Raw genomic sequence first — 13,690 nt, 5'->3', positions numbered from 1 at the left:
TTAGGCATCTTTTCATGTTTCATGATGCTACTGGCATGCCATCAAAAATGCCCCATATCCGGAAAGCACAAACTTATTTCAATTTTCCCTCTTCCCCCCTCCTGCTCAATATATACAAGTATTCCAGAAAATTCCCATATTTTAAAAAGGCTGGATTTGTGAAGAAATACATACTTCTATTTTGACATCTATATTTTTGTAAAACAGGGAGATGACAAAATGTTGTGAATATATTTTGCCTGAAAAGTTGTAACACTCCTTCTATGGTTTTGCTTTTTTCTGCTTGTTAATAAAGAAGTAAGTAAACGCAGTAAAATTAGAAGGGACCAGGACCTAAAAATACTCCAGTGATGGATTTCTAGTAAAAAGCTCTATCTTTTATTATGGTTTTACTTATTCACAAAATGTATGGCTGTGTCTCAGAACACTGTACATCCACCTTAGGAGAAGCAAACAAAAAAACCCCACAAAACACAAACCAAACAATAACACAACCCCCAAAAGCATTTGATTTGGCTCTAACAGGTGTATACATTTTTCAAGTTTTCAAACACTTGCATCCAATTCCGTGGTAGTCTTTTTTTTTTTTCCTGCAGAAATAAATTCTTCAAAGAAGATATCTTGTGCATTTAACTGCTCTTGTGCCTTTAACTGCTTAGTATCTTACATACTATTTTATTTTGTTATAACATTATTTCGCTGAAGTGAATATTGTTATCAATGACTCTGATTTCCAGTGCTATGGACATGACACAGCTACTGCCACATTCTAACTCAATAAACACTGCCACGAGAAAAACAGTGCTGTCACTGCAGAACAACTTGTACTTGTCATAATAATTATAACTATGAATGAGATAAAAATATTAAGTGGACGCAAGCAGGAACTGCAGCTAAGTGTCAGCTGTTAGATGACAACCTTGTGTATCAGTGAAGGCATGATTGAAATAAGATGGAATGTAAGTGCTGCATAATACACACTGTGTACAAAAATTAAATGAGCAAATTATTACCAAAATATGTGAATATTGATTCACTTAGAATGGATATCTGAGATCCATATTTGGCACTTAAGTAAACACACTCCTCTACAAGTGATTCTGCTACTCCCTTTCTTGAGTAGAAAAGGTAGTAAGATTTGACTCTGAGATAGGTGAACACCACTGTGGTATCTTTGCTGTAGTGCCAGAGACTAAACACCAGGAAAAAGACAAAAATCTCTCACTGAAAGAAGTCACCATGTGTGAGTGACACCATCAGTGATAGAGCCTTTGGGCTTCTTACTCACCTGGTCTTAGGCTTCCAGCGAGGACAGTCAGCAAGAGAAACAATGTTCTTGAATCTTACCCTGGTAGGAATTGATTGAGCTGCAGGACAAAGCTTTTGCAAACAACCCTTTGCATTTTCAATGGGAAAGGTGTGCCCTGACCAGCCAGGCTTCACAGTCAATGTTAGAGGTGAAGCCTGCTCAGCCGGGTGATTAAATCACTGGCTGGAAGGCCGGCCTGACACGGAGCCAGCTGCCAGCGCTGCAGCTCAGTAGTAGCTTACTCTGCCCACTGTTGTTCAGGTGTTTTGTCCAGGTGCAGATTTATCCTTTCTGCTCACTGTATGTCTCTGAAGAGGGAGGATGCCCTTCCATATAACTTTTTGCACACTAGGTCTGTCCTCCCTCATTACAGTGCTCGTGCAGGGGATTATCCTGGACATGGACTCCTGGACTTCTTCACTGGAGCTGAGGATTCTGGAGGTGCTGCCCAAGTGCAGGATCTCGGCCCTGGAGGACACCCAAATAAGCTTCACACACCTGTGGTATTTCAGAGAGGGAAAACCCAAATTCTCCAGGATCATATCATATTTTGCCTTTTGAATTTGATCAAAGCTAAGACTGTACATATGTATGCAATGAAGGTGAATTGGAATTCTCAGTGTTTCTACTGGAACACTTTCATTTTTATTGAAACCTGATATTTTAATACTATGCATGAAAAATAATTTTTGGAATTAGATACATTTAATTTTAAATGACAGATAAATCTAACAAGAGACATAGAAACTATTACTTTAGATATTTATTGTAATTTCACCAAATATTTAAAATATCTGTGAATTAGAATCATCTGATGACCACAGAATACTTTAAATTCCATTTGTTTCTAGCAAAGACTTTAAAGGACAATCTAATATACTTTCTGGAAAAATAATTACTATTAATGTCCTTTAAGGCAATGTATCCTTTCATTGTTATTCAAAAACTAACAAAAGAAAGAGCAATTTGGTTTTAGACCATGCAATTAGTACGAGTAAAATTACCATGCAATAATTTTAGACAATGTCAGGTCTGCTTCTGTAAACATATTAATAGCTGAGTATGCTTGTTGAGTCATATATATAATTATTCCCAGAATGGCTGCCTTCCAGGCTTGTAGGCTGAGTCCATGTATAACTCTTCACTTTAGGGGCATGGTATGGGCAGCACTACACTTCTATCCAGGCTGGTGGCATAAGTCATACTTGAATTAGGTGAATTTTTCAAGGTGTTTTGCATATCATTTGAAAAAAAAAAAGAAAAAAAAAAAAGAAAAAAAAAATTGGAAACTTCTCATGGTAGGTTTTTTTTTTTTTTTTTTTAGTTCTCCTTTCCAAAATGCCTTGTCTAGTAAATGCCCCTTGAACTGTACATTTGGCTTTAAGAAAAGTAGATTCTAACACACAACTGGGTATTCACTGACTGATGCTTTATGCTTCTGCAGGTGCACTGAAAAAGAGAAACCTTGCCCCAAATTCTTTACTTTCTAAAAGGATTCTAGGATTGATTTTTCAGATCAGGCAATAGAAGTTCAAAATCTGCTTTTCAATGAAGAGCTGGGATTTGGCATTACTGCTGGAAGATAAACTTTTATGTCTTGCAGTTATGGTCTTCTTATCATTAGCTTTATCTTTATAACCTACCTCTTAAAGAGCTGTGTAATTTAAGTAGATAGGGGTATCTGAAAGCTCTCTTTATTGCCTGTGGTTCTCTCTGTAGTTTCAGTTTCATGGCTACAAAGAATATGATCTCTAACTACACTTCTGTTTTTACTGCCCTGTTTTATCAGACAAACTGCAATTTTACACCTTGTTAAGGAAGCAAGGTGAGAAGAAAACCGCATTATACTGTTGACAAGGAAGATAAGACTATTATTTACCTTGACATTTCTGAGCAATAATATTCTTCATGTAACAGGATAAGAGATAAAGCATATCCTGCAGTGATAATGCACAGACTGAAAGGAACTGGCTTTCACATGCTATCAACACCAGTAATGAAACTGAGCCCTAGTGCAATAATACTATATTTGAGCCAGCCCAGAACGGACTATTTGAGAAGAAAGCAAGCCTTTAATTCGGTCAGCTAAAGTAAACACATTTTATCTGTGCACTGCAGTGAATCATAGTCAATTTATTTAAGTGACTGAATGAAACAGGGTTTGTTTTTCTGCATTTTGTTTGTTTGTTTCATTTCCCTTGCTCTGACCTGCAGGTAAAGGCCATCTGAACAGGGAACAATACAATGCATACTAATGGTAGCTGGTCCATGAAACTGTGCAACTGCAGATGCTGCAAGATGCCTTTCAAGTTTAATGTACTGCAAAATACTGTTTCATACGAGGATGTTCTTCACAATGAATTAGCCACTGTCACTTCTTCCTTGGAGCAAAATGGGACAAACAAAGCTGGAAATGAAATTTTAGCCCGTGTGAGGAAACTGAATATACCTTTAATAGACTGAGACATTCAGATTCAGTGATGATGACTCTTAAGATAAATGCCTGTTTGAAATATACCCCAAAATGCATAATATATCACAAATTAAACAAGATGTCTCCAGAAAAAGTAATGACGTTCAAGTTTCTATCAATAATTAAATTCAATTTTATAATAGTTTGCATTATGTGGTCAGATTGTGTGGTCATTTACCTTCTCAGAATGTTCTTTAAATTTTGTCAAAAAAATTTAAAAATAGTCAATGAGGCTCCTACAAATTCTCTGGGACATGATTCCTTGTTTGCCAGGCTGCTTTCCTCTTCTTCCCCTTCTCCCCACCTCCAATTCACCCTAGATTTTTTTAAATTCTTTTTGAAACAGCTTTTAATTGAAAATTCCTCATAGTTCTTCCCCCAACCTCTCTTTATCAGACAGCTGGAGGGCGAGGTGTATTAATAGCAGCTGCATGACTCAGAGTTGGTAGCTCGAGTGGATCCCTTTGCACTGAGCTTTGCTGTTTGGCCTCCCTGCTTGGATTGCCACTGAGCTCAGGGAGCACCTTCACTTCCTTGCAAACAAAAATAAACTGAGAAAGCACAGTGGGGGCTGGGATTGCCTTAACCTCTCTGTCCTTCAGAAGGATTCTCCTTACTGCTATTTTCTTCTACGTTCCCATTGGGACCGTATACAAAAAAAAAAAAAAAAAAGAAAAATATCAAAAAAAGGTGTGATCCCATCCACCAGCGTGACTGTTTCACACGACTGAGTGATGAAAAAAGAGAGAACGCCCATCACTGCGATGATACGGAGGAGAGGAAGAGGGTCAGTGCTCTCCACTCAGACTGCATTCCGTGCTCTTTCCCGGAAGGCATCCCTGTTCTCATGAGCCATCACACCTCGACCCTTCCCAGCCCGTGGCTCACCACTCAGCCCGCTCCTGCCCGCCGCACACCGGGGCTGGTGGCATCGCCAGCTCCGAGCCACCCTAATCTGGCGAGACACCCGGCCTCCCCCCGCGCCCCGGAGCACACGCCTGCCAAAAAGGCGGCACTTACGCCTGGCGGGGCCTTGGACGGAAAAAAACCCCAAAAAGCAAAACCCACAAAACCCACGCCGCCAACTCCCGCTCCCTGCCTCAAGCCTTTTTTGAGGTTTTCCATTCCCGCCCGCCCGCGCCAACGGGAGAGCTGCTTCTCCTCATCCCCTCCTTAGTCAAGCGGGCAGGGAGCTCCTGGAGGGCAGCTCTGCCGCTGGAGCGGTTACCACAGGCTCACATAACACGGCCCGGGCTGCGCTCGGCCGGGCTGCGCGGGGCCCCCGAGCACCGGCTCCGCCGGAGCGCGCAGAGGGGCGCGGAACTCCGTCCGGAGGGGCCGCTGTCCCCTCACGGGACCTCCATGTCCCTTCCCCGCGAGGAGCCGCGCCCCCCGAGCGCTCCCCGCCCCTCACGGGAGCCCCTCACGGGAGCCCCTCACGGGAGCCCCTCACGGGAGCCGCCCCCGCGCGCCTCCGGGCAGCGGCTTCGCGCCGCGCGCCGCGCATGCCCGCCCGCCCGCGCCGCGCGTGCGCAGTGCATGCGCAGGAGCCACATCTGATAGGGGGGAAAATCCGAACGGCGGCGGCGGCCGCCATATTGCAGAGCTGTCAGAGCGCACGCCGCGCTCCGCGCCGCATCCCCGGCGAGCAGCGCGGGGCGGCCCCGCAGCGCCTCCTGCCCCGCTGCGAGGGGGCGGCGGGGGGGGGGACAGACCGCCCCGCCAAGAGCGGAGAGCGCCGCGCCCCAAGCGCCCTGCCCCGGGGGCTCGTCCCCCCCCACCGCCCTGCGCCGCGGAGGGAGCGGAGTCCCAGGTGAGGCGGGGGCGCTGAGGCGAGGGGCGCGCGGGCGGCTGCCGGGGGGGCAGCGCGGGGGCGGCACCCCGAGGCTGAGCCCGCCCGCAGCCCCCGGTGGGCGGGGGGCACCGGGCGACTTGTTGCGGCGGCGGGAGCGCGGCATCGCTCCGCCCGTGTGCGGGCACCGCCTCCGCCCGGGATCGGGACCCGGCTCGCCCCGTTCCTTGGGGAGCCCCGGGAGCGCGCCCCCGGCGTGCCCGCGCAGCCTCCGCTGCATTATTCATGTCCCCGAGCGGCGCGGCTCGGGAGGTTATACCGTAGTAGACATGTGGCAGTCGGGTCGGGCCAGCTGAGAGCGGCGGTGTGGGAGAATAATAAGGAATTACTTCATAAACAAGTGCTGTGGAGCATCTGTTGCTGTCTATTGTTTTCGATAAATGCGCGTTTTTAAGAGTCCTTAAGTACTGACCGACGTAATGGTCGCAGCGGCCCTTGAATGAGCCTTTGTGCATTGTTTTTTTGAATGGATTAATGTTTTGTACAAGTCGTGGGCATTTGTAATTAACCTTGTCGCTTAAAGTTTAGCGCAGATAAGGGGGTTTAGTTTCAGCTTCGTGGAATTCACTTGTCTTTTGTCAGTTTCTTAATCTGGACGCGAAAAAAACCCAACTCTTTGGACTCCATGCCAACACAACTAATCACTTTAGTTGTAAGGTGCTATTAAGCTGTCTTTTCCAGTCTGTATAACACCCTAGACAAGTATTTCGTGTTCCTCTTTCTGCTGCAGGCTTTTAAAAAGATTCCGTTTTTTAAACTGAGTTAAGGGAGTGGCAGTTCTGAGTTTAAAGTAGTTCTGTCTCCGTGGCTGGTTCGTGTCAGGCTTCAGATGTGTCCCTGCGTGTCGCTCTGGTTTGTTTCCATCGGGGATGCCTGTCGCCGTGTCTGCCACGGGAGCGTTTTTGGGGACGTATGTGCCTGCATAGCCGCTGGCACATGGGGAAGATTGTGGGGATGTGGTTGTTGCCGTCAGCTCTCGGTGCGTTGGCACAGCGCTGCCGGGCAACGCTATGTTCCCGGGGAAGATGTGGAGTTGGTGTACAGTAACATCATGGCTACTGCGATGGAGTTGTTTTTTAATCATTAACGATGGGACAAGTAGTGAGTGTTTATTGGATTATAGGACTTACTCTGTTGATCTATTGATTTAGCATGAGAGGGAGTGTGAGAAAAATAAACTGCGAGTCAGTGCAGTGTTCCCAGATAAGCAGCCTCCCAGCAAATGGCAATTGCAAGGTAGTGGCATATTTCCAAGCTTTGTACTGAAGTGACACACTTGGTCTACTAGTTTGGGAAACTGGAGAGCAAAAGCGAAACATCTTTAGAAAATGTATGAAAAAATGACACGGTGTGACATGTCTGGAGCTGTCCAGGGAATTTTCATTGAGTGCTGGCTCATAGAAAAGGGGTAAAAGTGTGTGTAGAGATGACAAAAAGAGTTCTGCTCAGACTGTTTCTGCCATTGCAGTAGAGAGCATTGCAGGACTATGGCAATAGTATCGCCAGAAAAAAGGTTGTTTCACAGAAAACTGGGTAAAGCTGTAAAGAGAGTGAAGATTTAGATCCACCTACGAGCTGCAGAACCAGGAGCGTGAGACATGGAGATGTTATGACGTGAGAAGGCAGTTTCTGGCAAAATTCCTGTAGCCTTTGGCAGGATAGGTGAGCGGCCTTTCTTCTTCAGCAGCCTCGCTGCGCTCTCTGAGAAGGGTGCCTCTGCCGGCAGTGGTGAAGGGGAAAGTTGTTGAAGGCATTACGTCTTTCTGTTGGATGTGTTAAACACATCAAAGCTGTCCTATTGCTTCATATTGCATTAGAAGTCTGGGGGAGTAGAGGAAAGGGGGGATTTTCAAGTTTGTAGATGTAAACAAAGCTTTATACCAACTTCTGGAGAAAGAACTGATTGTGGAAAGATACTGATCCATTAAAGCAGCACCCAGTGTATCCTGCCTGCTCAGCAAGTTTACTGCAGAGCTGAGGGAGCCTGGGTAGACTCTTTCCTTTCAGCACTGAAGAATTGCATTTGTTGGCTAACTTTACCAACAGGCTAATATTTAGCTGTACTTTGGATTTAAAAAATATTTTTTTTTCCTTTCTGCTTTAGATATTTATTAATCACTCTGTGAAGTGAAACCTTCAAGTGCTGTAGTACAAAGAAAAAGAAATATGACATTGTCCCAAAAAGGTAGTTGGAAATCTTTACAGTAGAACACTGCAATTTAAGAACTCTAGCTAGTTTATATGGAGAATGAGATGAGTGGCCAGTTCATAGGTTTCCTTTATTTTATGGAACTAGTTGTAAGAGGCTTTACAGCATCATTCAGAAAACACAGTACTTGACTTTGAGAGGAGATATACCCAAAATTCTGGGTACATGTCCTATTTCTTTGCTAACTGTATGTTTAGAGAAAGAATTATTGCACTTGGAAGCAACAGTACTTCCATCAGTTTATATTCGTGGTTTCTATTTTTGATGGAGCATCCAATGTACATGGTAGGATTGGCCATTCTGTTGTAGGACTCTTCAGAATCTTTGGATTACTTCCCTTAGTGCCTTTGTGGGTACTTGAAGTTAAGGTTACAAAACTCAATAAATACTAAGTGTATGTAAATTGTGTAGCACATCTAAAACATAGCAGTTTGTTAACTGGCAAAACTCCAAGTAGTGCACAAATATTCTTTGACTAGTATGAAGTTGCTTTTTTTGAATACTGTGTTGGCAACTGCAGCTGAAGTTCACAGGAAGTCCAGTTTAGAAGAAGTACTTCACTCTTCAATATGTATTGTCCTATAGTTACATTGAATACATAAGTTAGACAGCAAGCCTATTTTGGGTGTTTCACAGAAGGGAGGGCTGGGGGAATGGTGATTTTAAGAAGGGAAAAATACAGCACATAAAAAAAGTTGGCGTGTAAAACTTTGCATGTGATGTCTAGCAGTGGTCAGATCTCAATTTTTGTGTATTAGGTGTACGATTTGGGGATGGGTTGATTTTTTTTTTTTTTTTTTTTTTTTTTTTTTTTTTTTTTTTTTTTTTTTTTTGGTGAGATAAATGTCTTGTTTCAGTTCCTGCCCTGGTTTGCTTATATTGCAGACAGCTGTGTAGGCGGCCGCTCTGTCCATCTGAGAGAGTTGTATGCAGGAGTAAAGTCTGTGGCAAATGAACTTCTTTATTGGATTGCAGCAAGTGTGTCATTAGGGAGCTGTTGGTGTGAAAGATGATTGCCCTGCAGACATTTCCAGACTGCTTTGGAGTAGAGACACATTTTTGGAGGAATCTGAGACCAGTTAATCAGGTCCAATGGCCTGTGAATTGTCTATTGGTTCCACTGCAAAGGTCTAAAACTTTTAGGTACCACTAAAAATGGAATGGGAGAAGACTTTGAAAAGAAAATGTATATTAATTTAAAATAAGTTTTTGTTAATAAACAAGTGAGTTATATTGCTGTGGATAAAGCTCTGTGGTCCCTGGCATCTATCTGTATTTAGGGAAATCGATGGTAAACAGCTTGCTCAGCCTTAGGAGGGATGCTGCTGGAGGGACTGCTTTTGAGAGAGGGTCCTAAGCTGTCAGATAGGGATCCTGCTTTTGAGTGTTGCTTCTCTAGCAGCCAAGCATTTTGCTGGAGCTTTGTGCCTGCTATCCCATCCTCACCTGACCTCGGACCCATGGCTGTGTGTATGAATGTTTCTTTTGAAAACAGCTGCTGCATAAATTATTTGACAGAATTTTGGCATCAGGCATTTTATGCACCATCATTTTCTGAAGAAAGCTTTCATTGTCATCTTTCAACAATTGCTTTATTTGTTGCTTTCTGTGCCATAACTGGAAACCTGGATGATACTGATTTTAAAATCTCAACTGCCTTGTAGTGAAACGAATTGAAATTACGGCTTTTCGTTTCAAGAGAGTTCTTGGTGTTCTGGATGACTTTTATATCTGTTTGTGATGCGGAGCCTGCTGATACTTTTGTTGTTTTGGTCCAGAGTGCAGATTACTGCATACGCTTCTGTAGGTCCTGAGGCTTGTAGCAGTAAGAAGTCTGCAAAGTCACATCCCTGTTAATCCTGACTTGGAAGAGGGACCTTTAGGATTTTAAATGCCGAGATGATGAGCCTTTATGCCTAGTAGGTCACAAGCTGGTTTCAGAATGCAGGAATCAAAAGGAATATCATTCCCAATCCCAGTTGACTGGGGTCTTTTTTGCTGTTGGTTTCCCCCTGCCCTATTTGCAATGCCACTTCCCATGAACGTTAAGATAAAAGTAAGTAAAAGTAATTAGTTGCTTCAAAGTTAAAAATTTTGCATCTGATAAATACAAATTTATCTGAACTGGCATTGGTAGCAAAGATGAACTGCAACTCCAGTAATAACAGTGGAGATACACAATATTTTGCCTGGCTGAATTTTTGATTTCTTTTGGCCCAGTGTTTCCCTCCTATTTATTTTTTTTTTTAATGTTAGCTGGTGCCAATAATTGGGAAAGACAGGGTGATTTTCAGTTTTTATTCAGTGCTTATTTGATGTCAGTGTTTGCAGTTTTAAGATCTGTGAACTTCTTGATTTATATATACATATAATAGTTATAATGTGCTTATGTGAATGTACTGTTTCAAAATTGGACAAGGTTTTGAATATGAAAGCATATTCAGGCTGACACAGGCTGGTTTTTTTATTATATATAATAAGGCTGACACAAGCTGTCTTTTGTATTATATTTAAAAAGAAAACAATGGAAATAAGTTCAGCGTAGTTGGATATAAATTTTTATTTGGCTAGATTTTTGTAAAAGAAATTAAAGAAATTTTTTACTTTAGTAAAAGAAATTATGAGCAAACACTTCTACAGAAAAATACATGGGATGCTGTTTGTTTTGCATAGATTTTTTCTTTTCTGTTGCTCATACACTGTGATAATTTCTCAGCCCCATGAGATCTGTAGGACTAACAGTGAGACTTCATTTTTATTTAGTTTTATCCATGAGAGGATTCTTGCTTTTTGCTGATAACTTTGTTCTCTTGCATGCGAAAACGTGTCTCCCATTTATAGTTTGATGACATAGGATTAACCTGTAAAACTCTGTAGTCACCTTTTTGATTTTTAAAGTTACCTTAAGGTTTTAAAGTAAGTTTTCAAATAATTTATGGTTTGTTGATAGTATTGTAACAAAATGCTTGAGCAAATCCCAAAGGAAAAATCTGGGACTTGTTTATGAATGAATTTGTAGTGATGAAATGTATAAGGGTGTGACAGTCGTAGAAATTGCTAGACATGTCTCTTAGAAAGACCTCAGAAAAGAATCATTTGATGACACAGATCTTGGTCCTGTGCCATGAGCTGTCTTTGCTCTCCTGGAGACAGGACTCCCTTATCAGTCATCTTACCACACCCCTTCTGTTCAGTGCTGTGTTAGGAGAGGCGCGGGGAGGTGGCTGTGCTACTTTCTGTTCCTTTTGGGACTATGGAGTTGGCACGCTTACAAAATGGTGGACGCGAATCTAATTTAGCTTTTGCATCGTTAATTAACTGAGTGTAACTCTGGGGCTTCAATCTGCCTTTAGTTTTTCAAGCTTTGAGCCTCTGCTGTCAGAGCTGAGCTCAGGGATTACTACAGCTTGGAATCCTGCTAACTGTTAACAGATATCAGAGCTAAGCTTGTTTTGGTTTCTGTTATTCTCTTGAATTTTTCCAAGGCATACATTAGGGAAAGAAGGGGGAAGAGGAGGCAGTCCCTTCTCTGAAAGGGAAACATGCTGATGATTTTTTATGAAAAGCCAGGGTTTTTTTCCTCCCCAGGAAGCTTTTGTGGTTAAAAGCAGGGGAGAGGAATAGAGGAAAAATGTATTCATAATGTTCAAGAATATATTTAACAGTATCTTAGAACAGTAGTCTTACTGCTTATGTCCAGTTGTTAGAAAGATAAATGACTTGTCAGTAGAATTGTCTTGTTAAGGTTTAGGGCTTGACACTCTTCAACCATCTCAGACCCAGAGGAAAGTTAGCAGAGTTTGGGAAGAAGGATGTTCCATTGATAGTGGGCACAGGAAAAGCAGAATTCACAAGGACGTTTGGCTGAACTCCCAAGATAAGGAAGAAACAAACAAAGCCAACTCAGCAACTGTGTTGAATCAGCTCCAAGTGGAGAAAAGGTAATTCTGGCAGGGGGAGACTGTGACCACAGCTCAGGGCCCACTGACTCCTTAAGCCAAAGGGGAATGACTGAGCTTGTGGCAGGATTGGCAGGAGAAGGGAGAGAATCATTGAACCAGTAGAAGGTAGAACGTTGATCAAGAGGAGTGCCATGTAACCTGTAGCCAATAAACTGTGATTTCTTTGTTTGCTGAAATGTCTGAAAGGTGTGAAGTTTGGATGATTGTGATGCCAGCCTTTGGTGGGCTCCCACCCAGGTCCCTGCTCCGTGCACATCAGAATAAAGAAATGGAAATGCTCAGTGCATAAATTGGCACTGCACAGCAGGCAGCAGGCCGGCATTTGGGACGTGACTGATACTGTCCAAGTCTCCAGAGTATCTTCTGTAATTAAAAAAATCAGCTGGAATGTAGTTGTCTGTATGCTAGGCATAGAGTGTTTTAGAGTTGGGCTGGATTAGTTGTATCATAATGAATGTAACTTCAAGATAGTGTTTTAACATTTTCAGGACGATTTTCTGTTCAACATAGTTTTGTTCCATATCTGAATTATGTCATTAGATGTCTCTTTCTGTAATCTTTAGTCTTAATATTTGTTTTCTTTACCAGCCAACAACATTTATGCTTCTTAAATTCTGTTTTCATCCTTTATCTGTTTTTTTTAGTCCCTTTTCAAACATATCCATACAGATTAGAAGCAGAAATATAAAGTCATAGTGCACCTTAAATTGCTGGGCAAGTGTTTCTAATATTTACTGTATTTTTATTGCCAAGAAGCAGGGGAAATTTCTTCTGTAATTTTTATATAAGAATACTCTACTTTTTCATTTTTCTTTATGCCTGAAAGATCAGTTATAAAGGAGCTTGTTTTTGATAACTGGATTGCTCTCAAGTATTCTGTTTTTCTCTTTCTTTTAAGCACTTCTGAAGATTTTATTCATCTGTTGCAGCTGTGGAGTTGTAATACTGAAATATCAGATTATTCTGACTAGCATGTCACACTCATTTTTCTTAGTACAAGTGTAATTCCAGTTAATATTATTTTTGAAGGCAATGCAGTCTTTGATGCTCCTTGCCAGCCAGCTTCAGTCTGATTTGTGGAAGTCATTACTGTAAATGTGTGCAGGAAGGTGACTAGCTGCTTGCTCTGAGCTAGAAGGAATTGAAAAGGAGGTAGGATGATATCTACCAATAATGTTGCAAGCATATTTTTTCAAGGCATAAAAACTTCTTTTGGAACAGACAACAACAGTGAATACTTTCATCACCACATAGACATATACCATTCTGCTTAAAAAGAAAAAAAATCACAGTTATTTTAAGCACAGCAGAATTTCTTCCTTTTTTTTACTGTGTTGGTGTACTTGCATTTCTTTTCATTTGGGAAAAATTACTGTCATTCATTTGCTGAGAGAAACAAATGACTTTATAGCCAGGATGTAACAGTTTTGATGGTTTAAAATTATTAGAGCAGATTTTTTGTCTTCATGATGTTTCTTGTAAATAATGTTAGTGGTTTTAATAGTAGATGACGTATGATAACAAACCTTTAAAAGAATTTGTAGCACTTGGGGAGCTGTCATCTCTTTATTGTAATATTACTACATAAGTGTTCTACAGAAACTTGGAAGGATGTTACTGCTTAGAGACCTGTAGATTCTGGCACTGCCTAAATTAGTTGCCCTTTCTATAAATCATCTACTTAGAAGTGTATTTTGTACATGTAGAGCTTGCGTACTTGTTTTGGTGTTTGTACTATTTACTATGATTAAGTTTTGATTAATTTAAAACCAACCCTTTTAATTTTGTTTTTGGCAGAAGGGAGCAGACAGTTTGTGGAAGATTTAAGTGGACAGGAGACTACAGAAAACAAGAAAAATGCCGAAACCAGTAAGTAGCAGGTTTA

At 41.9% G+C, this 13,690-nt stretch overlaps 1 protein-coding gene across 3 annotated transcripts in view; it reads left to right on the top strand.

The window, feature by feature from the left end:
- The first annotated feature begins 5,346 nt into the window (after nucleotides 1-5,346).
- RDX (radixin) overlaps nucleotides 5,347-13,690 on the top strand; it is a 44,904-nt gene continuing 36,560 nt past the window's right edge. For all 3 annotated transcript variants that reach the window (XM_066175805.1, XM_066175807.1, XM_066175806.1), the window contains exons 1-2: nucleotides 5,347-5,595; nucleotides 13,603-13,674. In XM_066175805.1, the coding sequence (XP_066031902.1) occupies nucleotides 13,663-13,674 (12 nt within the window). In that variant the 5' untranslated portion in view covers nucleotides 5,347-5,595; nucleotides 13,603-13,662. The remainder of the gene's footprint in view (nucleotides 5,596-13,602; nucleotides 13,675-13,690) is intronic.

This window comes from Chamaea fasciata, unplaced genomic scaffold (assembly GCF_029207755.1).
Source record: "Chamaea fasciata isolate MVZ Bird 193981 ecotype frontalis unplaced genomic scaffold, bChaFas1.0.hap1 SCAF_2, whole genome shotgun sequence".
NCBI lineage: Eukaryota > Metazoa > Chordata > Aves > Passeriformes > Sylviidae > Chamaea > Chamaea fasciata.
The sequence above is the reverse complement of the archived record's forward strand: the minus strand, read 5'-3'. Positions and strand labels throughout refer to the sequence as shown.